Genomic DNA, 23,823 nt, shown 5'->3' on the forward strand with positions numbered 1-23,823 from the left:
TACTATTAGTAATTCAATTAAAATCAGTAAGAATAGTCCATGTGGAAAACTGCCTTTGGTAATCAGCTCCATCAAGGCGCGATATGCATTTTGTTCAGATGCTCACACTTGTCAGTGCTGGACTTCAAACTAAGAATTGCAGAAATGTGCCTCCCTCCCAAGCCTTTATCCTTCAAAGTAGGTAGGTACCTTGAAAGATCCGAATCTCAGCCTGGTTTGTGCTTCTCTAGAGACCTGACAAACCTGAGGGCTGGTATGTGTCTCATGCAGCAGTGCCTCAGGGTTTGTGATGGCTCTAGTCTGTGCTGGCAAGTCTCTCTAGTCTTTGGCAGTCCTAAAGAGGCTTTTTAAGGTCAGGGACACACCATGGAAGGGTGGCTGTGAGGCAGCAGCTCATTTGTATGTATGCAACTTCTTCATTTCCAGAGCTGACATGTCTGAAGCCAGCTGTGTGTGCCTCCATCTCCTGAGAGTCTCACAGAAAATTTCTAAGCCTATTCCATCAATCTTACATCGTAGCTACACATTTTTGTCATGTGGCTTATAAATACGTATGGATTTCCTATAGTGCATGTTTCTACCTACAAGTCTTTTTATAAAGACCAGTTTTTTTTGTAGCACACTTATCAGATAATATCTCTCTTTAGAGGTCAGTCATAAATATACTCATTCCACTTTATTGTTCATAGTGGCTTCTGCTTGATTTCTGGTAAGTTCAGGCTCTGGAACAATCTCAGATGCTCACTGCACTATTGCTTCATTCTCCTGAGACCCCACCTGCAGTGCTGCATCCAGCTCTGGACCTCTCAATATAAGAAGTATGTGGACCTGTTGGAGCAGTTCCAGAGGTGGCCAGGAAGATGCTCAGAGTGTTGGACCACCTCTGCTATGGAGACGGGAGGAGAGAGTTGAGGTTGTTCAGCCTGGAGAAGAGACGGCTCCAGGAGATCTTAGAGCACCTTCCAGTGCCTAAAGGGGCCTCAAAAGAGCTAGGGAGGGACTTTAGACAAGGACATGGAGTGACAGGACAAGGGGCAATGGCTTGAACTGACAAAGGGCAGCTTTAGGCAAGATATTATGAAGGAATTCCTCACTGTGAGAGTGGTGAGGCACTGGCACAGGTTGCCCAGAGAAGCTGTGGATGTCCCATCACAAGTGGAAGGCATTCAAGACCAGGTTGGATGGGTCCCTGAGCAGCCTGGTCTAGTGGAAGGGTTTGGGAGCAGGTAATCTTTAAGGTCCTTTCCAACCCATGGCAGGGTTTGGAAGTAGGTAATCTTTAAGGTCCTTTCCAACCCAAACTGTTCTATGATTTTGTGATTCTATTGCCAAGTTGCAATATTTTAAGAAAGAACTAAAGTAGCTGTTTAAAGAGTTCATATAAGTCATTTATGAAAAGAAAAAAATAAGAGGAAAAATTTGTCACATAGGAAGAGTTTGGGTGCACAAAACACCTGGCTAGACATTAATCAATGAGGTGTCTTCTTTAACACTTTCCATGCTTTCATTTGGGAATAATGTATGATTCTGCTTGCTATTGCAAGATAGTTAATTAGCATTCATAGATTTATGACTAGGATTTTACCAAGTAGCAGAGAAGCTGGTATTATTAGTGTTCACTGCAGTCTAGTTCTAGTCCCTTTTGAGATGAAGGCAGGTTTTATTAAAACAGACCTTTCACAAAACTCATCTATTCATGGCAGATTTCTATTAAACACCACGGTGTAAGGGGCAGATTAGTCTAATTTGCTTTCTTTTCAGTCTTGATGCCACTTTTCGTTACTAATACTTAAGTTTCTTATGCAAGTGGGATGATCAAGTGGATAGAGCCCTATGGTGGGAATCAAGGGAAGTGGTCTGCTCTTATCTGACCCACTAGAAGATTTTGGCCTGGTAGCTTTATTGCTCATCTGTTTTTCTCCTCTAAGAAGCAAACTTGTTTCTGTCAGTCAGTTTGTCAGATATATTGTGCTGCTGGACAGATCTGGAAATTGAGTTTGGATTTTTAGTTTCTTCCAGTGATTCATAAGGCCTTGGTGAACAGGTGGCAGAAGAAGATGCTATTATTCAGAAACTGTTCTAATCAGTTCTAGAATTTGCATAATGCAACAGAGATTTTTAAAAAACCCCTCAGGCTCAAGGGCATGTGCTTATCACTTGCCAGGGATCTGAAGGGAGCAATTTCTGCCTACACAGCAATGTGCAATTTGCTGGATGTATCATTTCTCTATGAATTTTAGCACTGGCTGTGGTAAGAGAGACAGCTGAATTAAGGAACAAATGAGATTGGGAAAATGGAATGGTTTGAAAAGCACTGTTCCAAAAACTATAACCCAGTTCCATCAGTCCAGTTTTCCATTACATGGTTTAACAACCACCTTTTACCATTGGGAAGGATAAAATGGGAAGTGTAAAGAAGACATTCATTAATCCATCTCTTGGCTGGCTTCACAGCTTCCCAGCAACAGCAAGTAAGAAAGAAGAATGGATCATAAAACCTTCTCTGTTCCTTCAACTGACCTTTGCCCACAACAAAAGCAGACCTTGAATTTTGTTTACTTTTTTAAAAAGCAAGAATTTTTACAATGCCTGGCCATGGAATTTTGGATTTATCTTAAATATACCTATTTCTTGAGGAAACACAGAAGTTAATGGTTTAAAGAGCTGTTTTCACAGTTAGGGAAAATCCATACTTATTTGAGCTTTAAACTAGCATTTGTGTATAATCAGACACAACTGCTTTCTCTACCCTAAAACGTTACCATTTTTCACCTAGCATTAACAAAAGTAGCAGATATGCCTGTTGCTGTGGAGATTTTGAGCCACAGACCAATCTCAGTTCTTCTACCTGACTTTACTCACAAATTACAGCATCTGAAGGGGTTTTCCCATGAAACATTTTCTGAACTTACATGTGTTTTATTGAGTAAACCAGATGGAAAATCATTTGCACAGCTATGCCTTCTCATCCTGTGGGTCCAATGGCCAAGTTCATTACCAGTTCTTTTTCTGTGTATCTTATTTTGCAATGCCATACAAAACTCTCACGTCTTTTTGTCTCTTCCCCATATCCTGTAAGTTTTCCCTATTAGTTCCTGGTGGTCTTCCCCATTCTGCTTCTAGCAGATTTAAGTTCTAGTGACACAGTGCAATGTGTGTTTTCAGACTTCAGTTCATTATTTGTTCCAAGTAGTCCTAACAGCCTTTGCTCCTGTTGCCTATATTTACATGCTCACATGGATGGCATCAGTGACAGGGAACAGCAAAGCTCAGAAATTAAATCTACATAAAAATGATAGATCTGTCCATAAATGGACACATTCAGATTGCTGAGCTTTTCTTTTTATCTGTGTGCTTGAGACCTGTGTTAGATTTTCTTATGTTTTAAAGAATAGGTTTCTTTAATATAATTCTCATCATGTTTTCACATCGTTGTATTACTGGAGGTCAGAGTCCCCCACCAAAAATAGAACAATGTGGAGAAATCTGTTTGGTGCTCTACTACCAGAAGAGCCTTACATGATTATGTTACCAATACAGTTATGCTCCCATGTTGGAGTGGAAAGTTATTTCTCAAAATAAGCCATCAAACATCTGTATGCCATTTCAGACCTTGAAATATTAGCCTAGGGGTGGATTTTTGTAGGTGTGATAATCTGACAAGTTAGTCAAGGAAACACAAGCACAGGTAGAATCTTTTATTAGAAGTGATATACTTGGAAAAAGTGGACAAGCTTTCTTCAAATCTGAAACAGAAGCAACGGACTTTGCAGCTAAGTGCAAGTTTGAATAAATTTTTAAGAATTTATAACTGAGTGTATATATTTTTGCAGGGTAAATGGCACAGAACAATGGCTATCTGAACTCTTTTGCATGAGTGTGTGAGAGAACTTTTAATATTCACACCAGAATGACCATTTTAATTCTGAAGTAGCTTTATTGCTCCCTGGTTCCAGAGACTCTTCTTTCATTGACTGGAAGACAGAAACACTCAAATAGCACCAGGTGCTGGTTAAGCTACCTTTGGGGACACACATAATAAAAGTCATGAGCTTCTAACAAAAAGGAAATGTCATGCCTTTTCACATTTATCTTTGCATCAGCTTCCGCATATAAGAAAACATAAAGAGAAAGGAAAAGATAAAAAAGAAAAACCAGAAGGCATCACAGTTATTGTAGATCAGCAGATAGATCCAAGCAGAACTGCCTTTGAAATAGCCTTAGATAAGGAGTGCCTTCAGGAACCTTCAGATGCAGAACAGTTTGTCAGCAGCACCTTTACCTGTCCACAGCTAGAATCCCAAACGTAAATGAGTTTTACTGTAGCTCAGTATAAACTGAGCTGTGACAGGGAGCAATGAGCTTGTGTTTTTCTTAAAGAATCTCCAAATGTGTGTTGTTTTCCCATGGGCCTGTGGTGGGTTAGTTTATGCCCAAAGGCACAGGGATAGACAGTAGCTTTTTTCAGCCAAGAACATTAAAAATACAACTCATCCTTTCTGTACAAAGTCTGTGTGCAGGTAACTCTTGATAGTTTGAGATATATTGGGAAATATTCACTGTTTATGATTATGTCTGTTAAAAATTTTGAGCATTGCCTCTTAGGCATACCATTGTTTGTTTGATTATAGAAATAAAAACACCAGAATTTACTTACTGTCTTCACCATAAGCTCTTGGTTCTCTGCAATTATGAAAGAAATCAGCTCCAAAATAACAAGAAAACCCTGATGTGCTCTGTGTCAGGGCCTCTCACTTGATGACTTCAGCATTTCAGTTTAAGAAAGGAAACATGAATTTAAGTTCTTTCCTCTAAGGACTAAGATCTGCAAATTGCAGCTTTTATGCATCCTTCATCACACAAAACTTAGGAGTCCAAGAAATCTAGTGAAATTTGGGAAACCAGATCCCAAACAGTTTGGGAGAAAAGCAGTCTGTACACTAAAATCCAAATTTTGCTCTTTGTGCATGTAAATAGAAGTGGAAGAAAGTAGATGGCCTTGAAGAAAAGCAGGGGATGTTCTAATCAACCTATCATATGGAATTCCTTCCCACCTGGACCAGGCACAGGAAGCCTGAGTGTCTCCTACATTTTTTCCTACATGATTTTCTTAAAATCTTCCAATGCAACTAATAGGAAACATTTGAGTGTCAGTCCTTCAGGCCATCTTCTAATGTTTGATGATAACACTGATCTCTCCTAAAATAATTTAGGAATTGGAACCTTCCCCCAGGAAGTGGGAAGCCTTGATTCTAGGCTCCACTCAGTTTGGGTGGTATTAGTGACTTTTCAGTTTTTTGAGAATTGAAGGGGGCTCTGTATCTCAGCAGGGCTGTGCCACAAACAGGCTTCTCTCTCTGATAACACTCTTTTTAATGTTAAAAATTAGGGAACAAGCAGGTTAAGTAGGAAGACACTTAGTGAGCAGAGAAGCCTCCACAACTGGGTAGCCCTTAGAAGTGATCAAGTTTACTGACCATCCACGACCTCAGGAATCTCCCCAGAATCATTTATTTACATTTATTTTGCTGTCTCCTTTGATTTTCACACTTTATGAACAAGGCAACTGATCATATATAGAATCAAAGTCATACATTTTGAAAGGACTTTTCTACTTCTAGAGTTTTCAAGGGTTTTTTTTATGTTTGTTCTTATGTTGTTTTTTTGTTAATGAAAAGCATCACTTGAAAAATAGTCCTAGAAAAAAGAGCCTCTTTTCTGTGCATATAAGTGCTGCTCAACCAAAATTTAAAAGAGTATGGGGAAAACATAGCTCATATGAATGCAGACATAGATAGCCAAAAGGTAAAAATTAGGACAAAACTGAAGCCAGAGTGGCTCACAAAGGGTGGTGGAACTGCTGTAATGTCTGCAGAAGTGCCTCAAGTGCTGTTTAGTCAGAGGTTCTCTACTCATAGGCATTTGGCTGACACACATGTGGACTGATGAAAGGCAGCTGGGTCTGCTTGCTGCAAGCAGATCAGAGTCTTTAGTTCTAAAGGAATCATAAGAAAGAAAATAACCGTATAAACTATTGAATAGTGTACAGAAGGTCAAGCCTGCCAAAAAGGTCAGGCAGGTAATCATCAAAATTGGAGATAAAAGAGACCACGATGTTATATAGTCTGCTCACCAGCCTGCTGAGGAATGTTCAGTGCAGTTTAGCAGAAGCCCTCTGAGAGTGGGCATTGTTAGACCTCCAAAACTCTGGGTCAGGCTGGCCAGACTAATTGATCAGGAATTTAGGCTTTTTATAGCAGGGATTCTATGCTATAGTGAATAACCACTTCAGAGATGGACAAAACCAATAAGGGCTGTTTTATCACCCAAAACTTAAGGATTCTCTTCTCCCATTAGCATTTTACCATGATTAAAACCATTACATATAAAAAAGAAAAGCAAAGAATATTTCATAAGAAGCATGCAAAGCTACCTGTTACATGTTAGTTTTGGAGCAAATAGATTGAGGGAAATAATTACCAATGATCTAGAATACATAGCACATACTGTTTCAATAGTCGGGAAAAATGAGGTATCTTAGCCATCCTGCTTCCTTTCCTTGCTTTGGTTACTAGGCACTATCAGAAAGAGTTTCCCCCCTATACCATTGAGTATTATAAACTATTTTATTGGAGCACTGCATGGTGCAATTAGGCATTGATGGGAAAGGGACAGGTATATGAAGTGGACCAGTAGTGTGTTCTGTTATGGCAAAACCAGAAGCACATTTTCATATGGGCTCAGGTGCCTTATTTCCAAGAACTGAATTATTTTCTAATACTGCTCTCATCTTTTTAAGAGTTTTTTTCTTGAGTATGAATTAATTCCTTTAACTATCTCTCTGAAAAACAGACAGAGGCTGGGAGAAATAAGAGATAGAGAGACCATTCAGTGAATGAGACCAGGTATTATTCTCTCCATATTTAGCTTTACTGCTTATAGCCACTCTTCTCTGAACTACTGGAATTTTTAAATAATTCTGATGTGCCTGCAATTTGTATTTTGAATTATCATTACCTCCCTCTATCCAGAAAATCATCATTTGGGTCCAATCTCTTTATAGTCACTTGAAAAATTTCATCTTTTCCACTGTGCAGGGAACTGAACAAAAGTCAAAGTAAAGTTTCTTACAGGGCAAAAGTCAGTAAAGCCATGATTGAGGTATTTAAATTGCAGCTTTAAAGATATTAATCAATGCTTTGGAGAAAAAAACATAACAATAACATCAGTGGTATCTCAAACTTTCTGAATTTTTGCTATTGCATTGCAAGTTATTTTGTTGTCTGCTGAAATACATAAATTATTTTGGAGGGAAAAGGATTGTTCCCATGTTTTGGGACTTGAAATGTCAGTCAATACCTGAAAATTCCTCTTGATCCATTTCTTTTATTTTTGTGGGTGGCTGTTAGTATTTAGTTTCTGAGTTGTTCTAAGACTGAAACAAATGTAAAGCAAATTACAATTTTTGGTCAAACACTATTTTTTCCTGGCTCAATATTGTCATATTCCTGCATTACCTTCTTGGGCAAAACCATAAAATGGCAATCTTTACCAGGAGAGAAAAGCATCCTCTACAGATGCATAGCCTCAGATTCAGATATGTTTGCATCAGCAAAAATTCAGAAAGTTTTCTGGGAAGACAAAGCTGAAGTCAAGTTTATAAGGTGAAATTTTGGAATAAAGTAGTGAGGGTGCACATCTTCCTAGCAGCTTTCTCAGTTAAGTGTGTGATGTTCACTTGGACCTCCCTGGAAACACAGCACTTGTCCTGCCTGCAGATTTTAGCGAAGGGACACTCTCAGCCTCTCCCTCCCTACAGAACACTGAAATGCTCTCTTCCACTGTAATTACAGCTACCTGAGCACAAACAGCTTCTCTATTCTTACCGCTTGCATTGCAAGAACACCTAATGGCTAAACACAAGATCAAAGTCCTGCAGTTTTGCATGCCTCACATGCACACAAGGAGAAGGAGTCCATGTCTTGAAAAGCCTGCAGAATGAATAGACAAAACTGATTGAAATTGCTGGAAGATGCAGGATAGGTCTGGTTTTTAATGAGCTGTGCCAGGCACAGGGTATGTAGAATCTTCAGATGCATTCAGGAGTATGAGGTGGATGCCAAATGAGAGTCTGACACATAAGGATCAGATCAGACAGGTCTGAAAGAGTTCTTTCCCAGGTTACAGAGTGGGGAGTTACTCTCAGAGTAAGTTGGAAAGGATTAACACCCACTGTCAACCTGGTTGCAGACATGAGCCATAGAGGTGCTGCAGGCTGCACATGGCAGCACAGCGCTGAGCACAAGTGTTAGTAGGGCTGCAGCCCCTTGAACACAGCACCATGCTCTGCTGCTGGTGTCTGGAGCACATGGACTGAGTCTCAGCACCATCCTGGGGCAGTCATCCTGCTTCCCCTTCTGCAGAAGCCTCACACTTTCCACTGTCTTCAACTCCAGATCCCCAGGGCTAGCTCACATACAATGTGATGGAAAATAACCTTTCCTCTTAATCAGATCCCTCTAAAAGTTCATCTAAGAAGAGTCTTTCAGCACAAATTGCCTTGATCTCTTTCTCAGCTGAAGAAAGAAAGTGATCTTCTGAACCATGACTCTTTGATGTTGCAGGAAGGGCTGTTTGCCTACTTTGAAATCATGCACTGCGGAAAAAGTCCTCCAAAAATCAGGGAGCTTGGCTAGAATATAAGAATTAACAGTGACTGGAAAACAGGTCCCATACAACTTTAAGGATGCAAGCCTCCAACCCTCATGGGGATAAAGACTGGGATTAGGAGGAGACTGCCCCAGTAAGTGTTAGAGGCTGAGCAAGTTAATTTGTTTTATGCAGTGCAGAAATTCAAAGCCAGCAGTAATCTTAACAGTAATCAGAACAGATACAGTCTCTTTATTCAGGGAACATTCGGGTCACCCCAAATTTCCTCCCCAGAACACTTATGCCTAGACAAGTAGGGTCTCACTGCCGTACACCTTTATCACCCCTTTGCCAGAACCTGCAGTTGTTATGTTTTCTTTGGACTGTACTTACTCAGGCAGACTATGTTTTTTCCCAAGAGAAGCATAAAATAGCCTTGCATCTGAGTTTTTCTTCCCGAAACATTTATCTCCAGCTGCCTGTGTGTTTCATCACCAATTCTATTGCTACTGTACTGTACTGTAGTGTACTGTACCTTTGTCTTTGAGCTTGGGAGGGAAGTGTCAAGAATGCACAAATGATGGGCCAATTACACCTTTGTATTATGGAGCAACCCAAATTGTCACTGCCAAAAGCATCTCAGTGAGATTGTCTTACCTTCAGGCAGATTCTAGACATTAAACCCTGGGTTCATGACACTTTCACTTATGCACAAGTAAGGATCACCGAGGCTCCCTGTACAGCCAGTGAAGAGAAATGAGACATTCGAGCTCAAACTGGAGACAGAAAAAGTGGCCGCTGGAAGATAAAGGTTGTATTTCCCCTGACTGTAGGGAGACACTATAGTGACTATGCTGCACAATGTCACATTATCCTTCTGTTTCCTCAAGCAGCTCTGGGATTTCTCTTAAAAACTGCAACCTTCACTCCTTTCAAGAGATGCTTATTTGTGATTATCTAGTTAACAGGTGGAAATACATGTTTTCTTCCTTAACAGCATAGTTTGCCTCATCATGTACTGTTTTACAGATATGTGTTAGAACCCATCCCCAGGGGCCAGGACAGTTGCAGAGTGTATCACTGATCGGGAGCTGAACTTGTGGATGTTTTGGCGCTTTGGCTGTAGGATGAATTAGTTTTGCTGTCTGTTACATGGCTCTAACATCATGTGATTTTGGTTGGTTTCTAGCACTCCATAATTTTGTCTCCTGGCATTACTTTAAGGTTAATTTTAGAAAATTACTGCCAACCACCCTGCATGACATTTCTGTAAATTTTATTTGCTAGGGCAGGTGAAAAAGCCTTGCAGTGGCCCACGCATAATAACTCTTTCCTGCTGGGATAGCAGGAGCATGAACGAGTTCTTTGCCTTGACCAAGCCTTTCAGGGAGAGTTCTCCAAGGCTAGTGTAAACCATTTTGTTAGCACTAAGCTTAGAGAAAGCAATTTCCATAAAGCCTACAGTTTGGTGATCAAATACAGGAAAATGGACCTTTTAGGAGATTTGCATGTAATCACTTGCAGAGAACTTCATACTTTATATTGGGTGTTTGGATCAGATAGAGCATTAGTGTCAGACTGAGAGAGGCTACTTCACGGGCAGCTCATCAGACTGCCTACTGATTACATTATTCTTTTACAAGTTGGTTTTGAGTAAAGCTGCAGAAGCATTTGTAATGCTGAGCCATAAATAGAGGGTCGCATTTTCCTAAAAACTTTAGATGATGTGAATTACTTGCATAAATATTTTACAAGGCATGATATAAATATTCTGCAGTGATTAGGATTGTTTATACTGTCTCTATCAGAAGAAAGTCTTTCTTTCTTGATCCTTACTTCTTTGATTTTGAAAAAGATACAAGAAATCTCCCATATATTTGGAATTTATGTTACCTGTTTGTGCTTTTAAATAGGAGCACAATTTGAGCCTTGGTGACGCATCTTGTAGAAAATCATGTAGCTAACTTACACAATCTGCTTCTACTGTTGTGCCTACAAATCAGCAAACTGAGTATCTGGCTCGGGCAATTGCCCGTGTAATTTTCTGAAAATCTGCTGTATTATTTTCTTCTGTTGGCAAAAAATTCTAAGTGTGGCTGTGCTGCTCCAGAGCACCCCAAGCCATGGAGGAACTGCGCTTCAGAAGGGAACAATTTTCTCCCTGCTACTCTCCATCTTGCTCAATCAATAATTGCTTTCTGCTGTTTTGGGTCAAGTTAGTAACCTCTACTGGGGGAAAGGAGATCTGAGGTCTGCCTTGTTTCTTGTCCCTTTCTACCTTCTGCTTCATTTGGGATAATTGCATAAGATCCAAATGCTCGCTCCAGATCTGTGCTGGGACAGTGGCAGGTAACAGGCATTCAGCTGTGATGCTTTTATATATCCCAGTATTTCATTCCTCACAGAGCTGCTGCCAATCTAGAGGTTTTCCATCCGGAGGAGAGTCTAACCAAGGTTTGCTCTGTATAAACAAAAATGCTTCCTAGCCCTGCTGACAGTGATTTTTTGACTTCCTCAATAGAAAATGCTAGTAAATGGCTAAAGAAAATCATTGTCTATCTTCACAGCATAGTGGAGGGGAAAAACACAATTTGGAAGAGTAACACAAATCACCCACAAGGCAGGTGAAGTCCATGTAATATGTGTTCTTCATGCTCCACTTCAGCCCAGGGGAATTTATTCATTCCTTCTTAACCTCACATGGCCCTTATCCCCCCAGTATGCCAGTCTTCATACAGGGCATGTGATTATTTCTCATTTTCTAGGCACAACTACTCATTTCTTAATTTTAGCGACATGGCAACTGCCCAGGTTTTTCTTGTTAAGATGATATTCATTTGTCCCCTTCGTTTCATTCTTTTTCCCCTCTGGCTCTAAAGCTATAAATCAAATACATGAAATTAAATTAACTGAAATAAACATAAGTGCAGGTGGAAATTGAGGAAATATAAATAACTAAAAGTAGTTTTCCAAGACTGCTTTTTTAATCAATTCTAAACACAAGATATATATTACCTGTTGAACTAAGAATGTTGTGACCACCTATTGTTAAAGAGTAGCAATAAATCTGCACAACAATTCCTTACTCCTATGACTCACTGACACATTTTACCAGACAGCTAGTTCAGCTTGCACTTTTTCCAGAGGTGTATTCTGCTGTTCACTAGAAAGGCTTGATACGCTGCCATGAGAAAGACATGAAGGTGTTTGTCCCTTAGGAAAATTCCTTTTTTTCTCCATCTCTGAAGGAGTGAGGCTTCTGGATGCTAAACCAGTCTTCTAACATGTGATAAGCTGGGCTCATCTTCGTATACATTCCCCTTCACCTTGCAAAGCAAAATGGCAGATATTCTCCCTCTCTCCTCAGTCCAGCAGGATCTCTGATGCCCTGAAATAGCAGTGGAGCAAATCACTGCCTTTTATATTCTGCAGGGAACCAAACACTGCTGTGCAGGCAGGGCACTGTCCTTTCCACTTCATCCTATGTGTCACCAGTCAGGGATGTCCTGGTGCCCACCCTGCTTGCTACTTTGCAAGGATAGCTCTCACACAGGATCTCAGCTCTGCAGGACTGCTTCATGCTTGTGGGGTTTTAATCAATCAGATACACTCTGAGATGAAACTACCTGAGTGTTAGACTTAATTATTAATTTATTTCCTTTATCATACAGAGGTACCTAAGGGTTATTTAGGCAGGTCATGGTTTTCTCCAGTACAAGACTAGCTACAAATTAATATTGATCAATAAGATTTCACAACAATGTCAGTACAGATCACTCAAAATTCCTGTGTAAAGTAAGGAGAAGACATAAAAAACAGTTAAAAGAAGTTTGTCTGTTTACACTCTTTCCTTTGACAGGATAATAAACTCAGCCAGCACACTACAGAATACACTCCGCTATCATTTACACAGCCTTCCTGTGAACCCACAAAGCAAAGCCTCATTCTAAAGGCCAGAGCTGTACTGTGATGTCTTTTGTTTGTAGTGGTCCTTAACATCATTGGTGCACCAGTTCTAACCTTGGTTAGAGACTTTGCTATTTTAAGGTGGTACAAAGGCAATGTCAGTGATAGGACTTAATGCCAATGTTCTTATGTGAGAACTACTGCAGTTGTTGTACTGAGGTAATTGCAATCACTTTATAATCAATTGCCCATGCCTGTTGTTTCTTTATGGGGGGAATCCAGCTAATTAAAAATATTCTGAATGTGACAACAGCATTTTAGACTGTTTCTGTGGCTAGAGATACAACGTGCAGGTACAGGAAATGACAGGATTTTGAATCAAATTATTACACATCTCTGTGCCTCAGTTTACTTATCTGTTGGAAGTGTAAGTCTTGTCCCCAGAATGGTTTGTGCTATAAGGGACCTTAGAGATCATCTAGTTCCACACCCCTGCCCTGTGCAGGGACACCTTCCACTAGAACAGGCTGTCCAAAATTCTGTCCAGCCTGGCCTTGAACACTTCCAGGGATGGAGCATCCCCAGCTTCTCTGGGCTACCTGTGCCAGTCCCTCACCATCCTCACAGGGAAAAGTTTCTTCCTAGTATCTAATCTAAATCTCCTCTCTTTTAGTTTAAGACTCTTCCTTCTTGTCCTATCACTACCTGCCTGTGTAAAAAGTCACACTTCCTCTTTTTTACAAGTTTCCTTTAAGTACTAGAAGGCTGCTGGAAGATCTCCACAGAGTCTTCTTTTCTCCCTGCTTAACAACTCCAACTCTCTCAGTCTGTCTTCATATCACAAGTGTTCCAGCCCTCTGACCATTGGATCAGCCAATCTGATAACAGATCCCAACAGATCTGATAACACTATTTCAAAGTTTACATACCTAATGCTTGTAAAGCCCTTAAAAGTTCTTGGATGAAGAAGTTACCAGGTGAATAAAGCTGATACTACTTCTTTATTGATCACAGATAATACCATTCTGGGTATATTGAACACTATTAAATCCTGTTGCCTTGTCATTTCAGCTCTGTGAGAAGTCAGCCGTTATATATACCCACTCTTTTTCAACCTCTTTTGGGACAAATTACAAACATATGAGTATAATCCACTGAATATAGTCCATGAAACAATTTACTGACCTTCTTTAGAAGTATCTCTGTGAATGTTCTATATTTCTGGCAGCCCTTCTATTCACACTAGCATGAATACACCCGTTTTAAATCAGCTCTTGATCTCTGAATGCCAAATCCTATGAGAGATAAAGTAATTCTTAAATATTACAGCCAAATGTGCAGCATAAAATGAAGGCGTGTTTATTGTTTGTCTTACTTTCCCCAAACTATTTAGGGTCTGTTCTGCTCGTCTCTTCCCTAAATTTAAAGTAGTTGCCTGAATATTGCAGAGTTCCTCGGTTAAGTTGAGAAACAGATTCTTTGTACTAACCTATTTCCAAAGTTTGTGTTTCCTAAGTACTTTCATAAATCTACCAGACACTGCAACATATCTTCCCATGATTTTTTTTTTAATTTTAATCTGAAATACTGGCACATAGATAAAATACAAGGTTCTGTTCTCTTTTCCTCTGAATATGTGCTAGTATCACATCATTCATACAGAGACATTCAACGACTATTATTCCTGCCTCAAGTCCAAAGAACATAATTTTGACTGTTCACTTCAAGTGGATATATAAGATTGTTACAAATGGATGCCAAGGGGCCCATACTTGGAATCCGTTTTGTTTTTCTTTGAGTTAAAAGTTCCAAATTGCAAGACTGTACATAATGAATGTGTTATCTAGTCCTTCTGTTTTGTATTTTTGAAGGAGAAACAGCACATTCTGCAAAATAAGTTGTCCTACTTGCTCAGGTTCCATGGCAACCCAGTATTGCTGCAAATTCATTTTGCTCTAATCAATTAGAAATTTTGCTCTGGCAGCTGGAATGAAAGTTTATGGGCTTGTTTTACTTGGACTTGCAGTTGCAGTAAATTCAATGAGATACTTGTCTGAGAAGGAAACAAACTTGTAGCTTTCGTCTCTCTCTTGGTTTAATTTTTGTGAAAAGGTCAGATTTAATTCTTGGTTTTCTGTCCAAGCAGGAAAAAAAGGAGGCAATTCTCTTAAAGGATCCACAACTTAACACATGCTTGCCTTACAGCCTTGTTGACTTGCTAAAAAGGAAGGTATCGCTTTGCTTCCCGTGCATTTTATATCTGGTTGTTGTCAGCAGAGCTGCCTAGTGCACACCTTCCATCCAGCAGCTCCTGTTGAATCCACCCCGTCATTCACGCCCAAAAGGCAATTTTCCACAGAGCACGGTGGTACGTGCCAGTGCCCTTCATAGCAGCACAGGCCTGAGTGGTTAGTCTGCACAATTCTTGGAGAATCTGCCCTTGTAAAGGTCAGCTCTCACACTGCTGCAAGTGCACATAACGACCATGAAAGCCCATGGGATCTCATGTGCACTCTGCAATGGTGTAGTTGATTAAAACCCAAAGTTGATTAAAACCCAAAGTTGCCATTAGAAAGGTTCTGGTATTTTTTTTTTTTTTTTATTTTATTCTTGTCAAAACTGCAATACTGGGAGATGGGAAAACCTCCTTCCAAAAGAAACTCACAACAACTTGCAACCATGTGGAAATGGCAGAAACTTTGTGATGTGGACTGAGAAAAGCACTGACATTTTGCTTTTAGGGTTACAATTCCAAATTCAGCTCATTCTGCTCCTGCTCTTTACATCCAGACTACAGAATTCATGTATAGTTATGCCAAGCATACTGTCTAAACAAAACACAGGGAGAGCTTTGGGGCTCTACTGTACTTGTCCACTTTTTTTTTTGGTTGGGTAGCCACACCATTAACTCCCTTTTATGCATTTCACTGGTATTTGCGTAAATGAATCATAGGCTTGAAATAAATTTTTAATCTAGACTGTCTTTCTCAATGGCTGGAAAAATTTGTCCTCTCCTTACAAAGTACACTGAAAAACTGTATGGGTCTACAGGAAGACATTGATTTTACACTTTTTTTCCATTTCAGTCACCAGCACTCCAAAATTCAGCCTCTGACTACTACACAGGATTAGAAATACAGGTCACCCTGTTTTGTAATGAAAGCATAGCAAATCAAAGTTCTGATTTAAACTTTGTTACGTCAGGGCTCATCAAATCTCTATTGCCACAAAGAGGATGACACAGAGTATACTTTGCTTCTTCAAAAGCAGATCAGAATTAGAGCTGAATCTCAGTTTTCATATCAGGGACTGTGACAAGGAAAGCAGTGCTCATCCACTTGCATGTGGTCCTTTTTCTTCCTGTCTGTCTCCAGCTCCTACCACTAGTTAGCATAATGGGAAGGTTACAGCCTTGGAACCATAAAAAGGGTCAGGGAGTGTGAAGTGGGCTGCAGATTCCTTAAAAGCTGCATTCCTAAAGGAGGAACTTGTCTGTCTGGAGGGTTGTCAGAAAGAAGGCGATCCAGACAAATCCACTGCTGATCGTAACAAAACACACAGGGCTCAATTTCGGCTCGTGGTCTGCATGCTGCACAGGCTGCTGTTCACACAAGGGAGTGTAGCCTCTCAACCAACACTGGCTTTTCTCCTTCAGGTGACAAGTGTCTCTAAGCACAGGTACAGTCCGGTATTCTCCTTGGATCTCAGGGTTTGCCTCTGATGCCACAATTTCTTGTCTGATTATAATTGGCAATTTATAGGACTGGCATATGCCAAGGAGGTGACATCCAAGGGCTTGTGATGAGAAAAACTAATGACCAAGGTGGAAGGAAATATATATGCAGAACCAGCTTTGGGGGATTTAAATGTTAAACCCACTTTATTGTTTTAGGTTTGTGTCCGTTTCTAAAGTGTTCACGTTGTGTTTACTAAGAAATATTGTACAGCTATGTTGTGAGCTATGCAATGTTCAAAACGTGTTTTTATAAAAACGGATGATTTTTTAAGTTTGCTGATTTTCTTGTGCTGACTGTTCTTTTATTTTGATGGATTTTGCATGATAAAATTTCAGTATTTGGGAAAATGTGAGAAATTAATCATTATGATGTTCAGATCAAATGTAGCAAGGGGAAAAGTTCATGTTTAAATGCATTGTCCTGTATTATATGTCTGTGTTCATATTCCCCCTGTTTTTATTGATGTACTGCACATATCTGACCTCCACATTTGCCTGATAGTTTTTTTTTTGTCAGTCTGGCACTTCTGACTTCCCCGTTTTGTTTCAAAATATGTTTGGAATAAGACCCTGATAACCATTAATTGCTTATAGCAAGCTTTTCCAATTGGATCTACTTAACCTACATGTACCTGATTAAATTTTCTTGCAGTCAGTTAGAAGCTCTTCCTCAGTCAGGCACAGGTCTATATAAAATATAATCTTAGAACCCTATTTGTTGTGTTTTTCATCATTTAATCAACGAAACGACGCTGGTCTGAGCTGTGCTTCTGCTCTGTTATCAGTGTGGTGGTTTGCTCAGTTGCTTCTACCCCACACAGCCGTGTCCACACCTTTCCTCCACCTCTTGCCTGCATGGTGGAGGTCTTGAGCCGTTTGCTTTATAAAATAGAGGGAAGGGAATTGTTAAACCAATCCCCAAAAGGACTTAACACTTTTCCCTTGAAATCTGAAATAATTCGCCTCACAATACGTCGGGCAAAGCTTTCCCGTTAGTAATCCGGAGCGCGGCCGCATCAATGAGTACGACTCATTGACAGTGAGCGCCCACGCCGTGGGAACAAAGCGCATCTCGGATCAGGGGCTCTCGCCAATGTCAAAATCTTAACAAAACCAAACCAAACCGAAAAAGCCCAACAAAAAACCTGACGGATGCGAGTTTTAAAGGATGGATACTAGGAGGACAGGAGTTTTAAAGGACCGTAACAGCCCGAGGGGCAGCAGGTAATGGGGTCAGATACGTGCAGTCGGCCGCCCCTCAGGCAGGGCTGCCCCACTGGGGCAGGCGGCGGGGTGGGGGGGCGGCCTTCCCTGGTGCCCTGGCTCGACTTTTATTGTCTCTCTGTCCGTGTTTTGCCGTGGTTTTTTTGTTCATTTTATTTCTTTCTGTGTTTTTCCCCCCCTCCCTTCTCTGTGTGTGTGTCTGTGGCCCGCAGGTCCCCCCCTGCCCTGTTCGTCCGCCTCCTCCACCCCCCGCTCGCAGTCCCCCTCCCCTCTCCCCTCGCCGCCGGCCAATGAGGGCCCGGGGCGGTCGCTGGGCGACGGCGCGGCCCGGGCGGCCGCGGGCTCGGACTCTGAGGAAGAGTTTGTCCCTCAGTCATTCTTAGTTCAAAGTGGCTCTGGAAACCTCTGTGCCGCCGCCAACGGTGAGTGACTTTCTCGCTCTCTCTTTCTTTCTTTTTTTCTCTCTCTCTGCCTACTTTTTTATGCCCGTCTTGACAGCCTTGCGCGGGGATGTAGGATGGCTGGGAGAGCGGATGTTCCCTTTGGGTTGGTTTGGGGGTTTTATATAAAGAGTTAAAAGTTGCCTGACAAAGGTTGGCAGCTTTGGGCAGGTCGGTGCCAGGTGCGTGCACGCTGCGCGGTGCACAACCCTGTTTGGTACCCGGGCAGCGCTCACAGACTTGGCGTGACTTGACGGCTGGAGCCCGCTCCCTTTTGCGGGGCTGCAATTTCGGGGTGGTTTGGCTTTTTCATTTTATTAACTTCTGGCTGAAAGACTGGGCAAAGAGCTTTCCCCTTCTCTGTGAGGGCGTCGAGGTACAGCCTGGGGGCTGGCGGGGCCGGAACTTGAGAAGAACCTGTCACCCAAGGGCAGCATGGATAGGAAAGGAGACGGCGAACACGAAGAGTTCCTGTGATAGTTGGTAGTGGCATCAGCACCGTCCCAGAGGAGGGTGTCTGTGTCCAGTCTCCCTCCGAGGCACTGAAATGTGTCTTCAGGGGAAGTATCTGAGGAACAGCAGCAGAACCACATCCTACTGGGATGCTCTGAGACTCCCCGATGGCTTGCTGAGGGTGCTCAGCACCACCGGATGGTCCACGATGCTTAAGCAAATTACAAGGAGAGGAACGAAATTCACAGTTCTCTGTTGCAAAGACAGTGAGTCATAAACGGAGAGGTAACGCTCATTGGCAAAGAAATGTGAAATTTCATCAAGGGTAGTGTAACCTGACGAAGTGCAGATTACAGCAGTGGAATAGCAGTGGCCACTCAGGCCGCTGCCATCCGGCTTGAGCGATAATTGCTCACAGGTCTGATTTATGATGAAGGAGAAGGCATTCAAAGATATCTTGAAAGAGAGAAAGAAAGGTGAGAGAGAGGTTTACTGCAGCTGGCAACAGCTTAACTGCGTTTATGTTAAGCTTCTAAGAAGGTTTCCTAGTATGCTGTTATCTTCAAGTAAGGAGAGAAAGTTTGACATTTAATTTGTCTGCCCTCTCCCTTTCCCAGCTTCCCTCTTCTTTTGTTGCATTTGTTATGGTAAAAACAAACTTTCCTTTCAAGGTTTTTCAAAGGAGAAGGTTATCTCCTCTGAATTGTCATCCTAAGGAGAGTAGGGGGAAATACAGTGTTGTATTCATTCAGGAAACTGATTAAAATTCATATCCTCTGTTCAGCTTTCCCCTTCCCCTCCCACCCTATAACACACACACATCTGACTGCTTGCAGTCACAGAACATGGAAATCTGAAATAATGTCAATTACCCTCTTGTTGGAAATAAAACCTAACTCACACTCCACCTCATGTTTTCCACGTCATAATGTATATGTATGTACTTTCTCTTTGCTCATTTAGGAAATACATGTGTACACATACATGAACACCCTCCAGGTAAAAAGAGGGAAGAAAGAGCAAGAGATTAAAAACCTTAATCTCTTCTTTTACTAATTAGCTGAAAACCAAAAAACTCCTTGTTCAAAGTCCACAGTGGATTATCAATGTGCTGATGAGTTAGTTAGACTTCAGGCTTTTCAGCAGCCTGCTTATTTATCCTTTTTCTTTTTTTTTTTTTTTTCTCAGTGCTTTTTGCATCAGCTTGTAGACATATTCCATTCCCTGAGGCCTTCTTTGTGTGCAGGATTCAGTAGGTTGGTAATAAATATGTCCCACACAAAGACAAGGCATCTGGGGTCTCATTTGCCTGCTTATTCTGGTTGTTCAGTAATCAGAAGTGCAGGTAATGGCAGGACACTGGTGACCTGCTAGGATCAGCTCCGCGTCACTCTGCTATCAAGAGGAAAACAAAGGTGACTCACTTTGCCACCTATCAACCCATAATCTAAAAGTTCATGTGAATGACAACCACGGACCATACAAGCCCATCATGCCTAAAACCCAGAGCCTCTTCTGACCTCTGTAAATGGATTTAATTGCTTTAGTTCTTTAATGTTCTGTTTCTATGAGGCTTAGTCAGCTTAAATTTTAAATGACAAAGGCAGGTCTTTGTGTTCCTTAAATGGTGAAAATTAGTAAAAGCTTATTTTGGTTAGGACTAAGTTTAATACAGTTAGAGCACTCGTTCTCAGAGAATAGTAGCTGTCTCAACAGCAGGACAGCCTGAGAATGCTGTTCAAAGGATTTGTGTTGCACTTTTTAATTGATTGTGGCTAGGTTTTCCTACCACAGCTGTGTAAACTCAGCCTTAGAGAAGTCCATCCAAAGTAAGTAACACCCAGGGAGCAGCACTGCTGTTACAAATCCCCATGTAAATTGCAAATATAATGCACATGGAGATTAAGAAACATGCTACTTTTTTAATATACAGTAGGCTATTCTTTATCTAAATTCCTTTTATTTCAGAAAGGTAATACTGTCCCTGATATTATTTTTACACTTCCAGAAAAATGTCCACCTAAACTTTCAAATGCAGGCTGGAACCAGCTAATATGTATATAAATAATGGGCATCTTATAGGGCTTGAAGTTTTGTGATAGATGTGTTACAAACCATGGTTTGATTTTCTTTATTTCTAAGTAATTTAGGACATTGAAAGTCCAAATTTTTATTGTACCTATTATATTAGCAGGCACATGATTTTAAGGAAAAAGAAACAGATTTTTCAGACTTGGACCTTTTCATTTTTTCTTTTTATGTATGTCAAGTCCAGAAGGCTTTTTACCTAAAACTACCCAACGTAACTAAGGTGTGAATGTCTCCATTTCAGAGAATCCTAGAAAGCTTTGTATTGGAAGGGCCTTTAATCATCATCTTGTTCCAAACCCCTGCCATGGGCAGGGATACCTTCTGCTAGACCAGGTTGCTGAGAGCCCCATCCAACCTGGCCTTGAACACTGCCAGGGAGGGGGCAGCCACAGCTTCACTGGGTAACCTGTTTCAGTGCTTTATCACTCTCATAATAAATAATTCCTTCCTTATATGAAATTTAAATCTATCCTCTTTCAGTGAAAAAAACATTTTCCCTTATCCTGTGAGTACAAGCACTTGTAAAAAGTCTCTCTCCATCTTCCTTATAATCCCCATTTTAGCATCAAAAGGTCACACGCCTTCCAATCTGCAGACTAAACAGCCCTGTCTCTCTGAAACATCTCAGGATGTTTCCCTTCAGAAACCTTAAAATTTCCTGATTTTAGGATTTCAGCACTATTTTAAAAGTTGGCTGATGTGTGCTATCTTGGTGGACATTAAGAAACACTAATTAGTTTTTCAAGTTTCTTTTTATACTGGTGTGTAGGTATATATGTGTAGGACACGGGAGAAGTCAGAACTCTCTGAAGGCATCCAATCTTTAATCTCGTTGTACTAAGAAATTTAACAACTGCTGTGCTTGATCAGAACATTCAGTCCCTGACAAGGGTATGGGAGAAGAGGCATGAACAAGTGGGGCTATAGGGAGGATCTTGGCCAGCTGAGAAAGTTGGAGGACTAGCCAAGGAGGGCTGTGGATGTGGGTGCTTAGCTCATTAGTGGCAGCTTTCTTCCATTTGAACCAGTAAATGACATGAAAAATACATTTTAAAAAATGAAGTGCCTGTAGGGAATGGTGTTCAGGAGGAGCACATCAGCCTGACCATTGCTGCCCATGTCCCTTCAGCATCCACAGCTGTGGCACTGGGGACATTAGCAGGTGCATCTCTGAGGTAGGGAGATGACTGTTGTACAGAGTGACAAAGCCCGGATTTGGAAAGATACATAAAATCTGTGGAAAGCTGACGTCCAAGTTCCAACACTGGTTGTGTTGCCTCATAGTCAAAGCCGAAATGTGTGACATCTTTCAACTCCTCCATCGGTGAGCAGGCGTTCCATGAGAAGTGTGCTTTTGTCATTTGGTGGGGTCTGCTGTGTTTCTCTTAAGCTGATTGTATCAGGGAGACTGGATGTAGTCACTTAAAACAGCCTCTGCACATGGGAGCCACAAAATCCCAAATCACCTCTGGTTTGGGGTATTTTAGTATTTTCAAATACTAACACAATATTTGAGACCAGAGCATGGAATTTAATTAATTCTAACAGAAGTAAAGCAATACCAGTAAATTGTAAGAATATCTAAAACTGACTCTCTGGTCCTAGAAATTGCTTTGGTGCTACTGAAGGTAACATCTACTAAAGTCACTGGGAAGAATCTAATACAGTTTGGAGTCTTATCACCCACCTCTGAATATACGTACCCCAGTTTCTTTGGTTTCTCCCTCAAATACATCCCTATTACAAAAACTTGTGGCTCACCACTGCTTAACCAGTTTTGCACCTTTTCTACCACTAAGGGCATTTTTCACAGAAGAAACAACAGTGGAAGGTCATGATGCCAGTCACCCAAAGTGACACTGCTGCAGGAGAGGGAGAGGAGAAAGGCAGGCATAATTCTCAGTATTACTGCATTTTGAATTCCAAGACTAGGGTTAAAAGTTGCATAAAGCATGGATGGTGCAGCCCTTACCTTGGCACAGGTTACATTGGCAGTGGACAAGGAGGGAAATCTATATTGAGTGCATGCATAAATATCCTAAGGTTAAATCCTGGGAGACGTGTGCAATTTCTCTATGATCCATGATTTTGGTGGAAAATAAACCACATCAGGATCAGCTTGCCCCCAGCATCTACACCATGCTTCTTCTGCACAGTGGGATCTGCATGAATGAGCTGCTTGACCAACAAAATCCATGGTCCCATAGTTAATGAGCTACAGGTTCTTGTATTGCTTTTCCTACTTTTTCTTGTTTGGAGTGCTAGACAATTTGAAGCAGTAAAATCCCCCAAAGATTTTCATTTTCATTTCATTTCTGACTAAATCTGGGCCTCCTGATTTGTAACCTATTTTCTTTAAAGTTTTTTTTCTTAAGCTTTAAAAAGCAGCCTTGAGATGTTAAATACAATCACTGTTTGGAATTTACCTCCCTTCAGTAATTTACCTATCCTTCAGTAAGAACTTCTCACTATTTATTCAATGGTTTGGCCCAGATTTGAGAAGAAAAATCCTTTGTAAGAAGGCTGCTGGGGACTCCTATAGCCTTATCTTTTTTTGTCATATAGTTCAATTTTACATAAATGAAGCATTTCTCGCAATTTACAGTAACTGACCAGATCGTGTGCCACTGCTGCTGCTCTGGCTGGATTTTCTCAGGATCTAGAGGGAAGTCATCTTCTTGAAACACAGGGCACTTTCTGCTGAAAGTTTTTGATGGGTCTGTGAGCGCTCAGTGTTTATTTCTTTTGTGTCCGTGGTGTGGTTGGTGCTGCAGAGTGTGCCGCACAGCGACGGCTGTTCTCGGATCGCTCAGCAGCCCCGTGTGACCACTGGCAGGCTGGATGCAGCATCAGCCTGCTCCGCATCAGGCAGCGCTCCTCTGATCTTTGGGCCCAAATCCAGACACAGCAGCTGTACGAGTCCTGCTCAAGCACAGGGTTAGGTGTTCACAGCACTAGGACTGAAAGTACAGAGAGATCAAACTGCAGCAGGGAGGCCAAAAGACTCTGAATATTAAAGGATTTTGAAGAAGGAATAGTATCATGTGAGGTGTCTTAGAAGTGGAGAATTTTCAGGAATCTGACTGAGGAGAGCAAAAGAACCTTTGATAATGTAATCTGAATAATTGATATTTTTCTCATCTAAAAACTAACAATAAATTCCAATTAAATTCAGTTTTCTTTTATGGAAAGCTTTCATTTTTCTTTCCAAAAAAGCTTGTGAACAGAGGCTCTATTCTCTTGCTGTGTTTTGTCCTTGCACAGTGCTTTCAATTGCTTCTTTTTTACTACTCAAGCAAGTGTGTTAAGTAAGAATAGCAATTA

At 41.1% G+C, this 23,823-nt stretch overlaps 1 protein-coding gene across 14 annotated transcripts in view; it reads left to right on the top strand.

Moving 5' to 3' along the window:
* The window catches only part of TENM4 (teneurin transmembrane protein 4), a 1,543,936-nt gene that overhangs the window by 1,271,165 nt on the left and 248,948 nt on the right, over positions 1-23,823 (top strand). For 10 of the 14 annotated variants that reach the window (XM_077174070.1, XM_077174074.1, XM_077174077.1 and 7 more), the window contains one exon: positions 17,728-17,937. The exons of the other annotated variants lie outside the window; for them this stretch is intronic. In XM_077174070.1, the coding sequence (XP_077030185.1) occupies positions 17,728-17,937 (210 nt within the window). The remainder of the gene's footprint in view (positions 1-17,727; positions 17,938-23,823) is intronic. 14 annotated transcript variants of the gene reach the window in all.

Source organism: Agelaius phoeniceus, chromosome 2, assembly GCF_051311805.1.
Source record: "Agelaius phoeniceus isolate bAgePho1 chromosome 2, bAgePho1.hap1, whole genome shotgun sequence".
Taxonomy (NCBI): Eukaryota; Metazoa; Chordata; class Aves; order Passeriformes; family Icteridae; genus Agelaius; species Agelaius phoeniceus.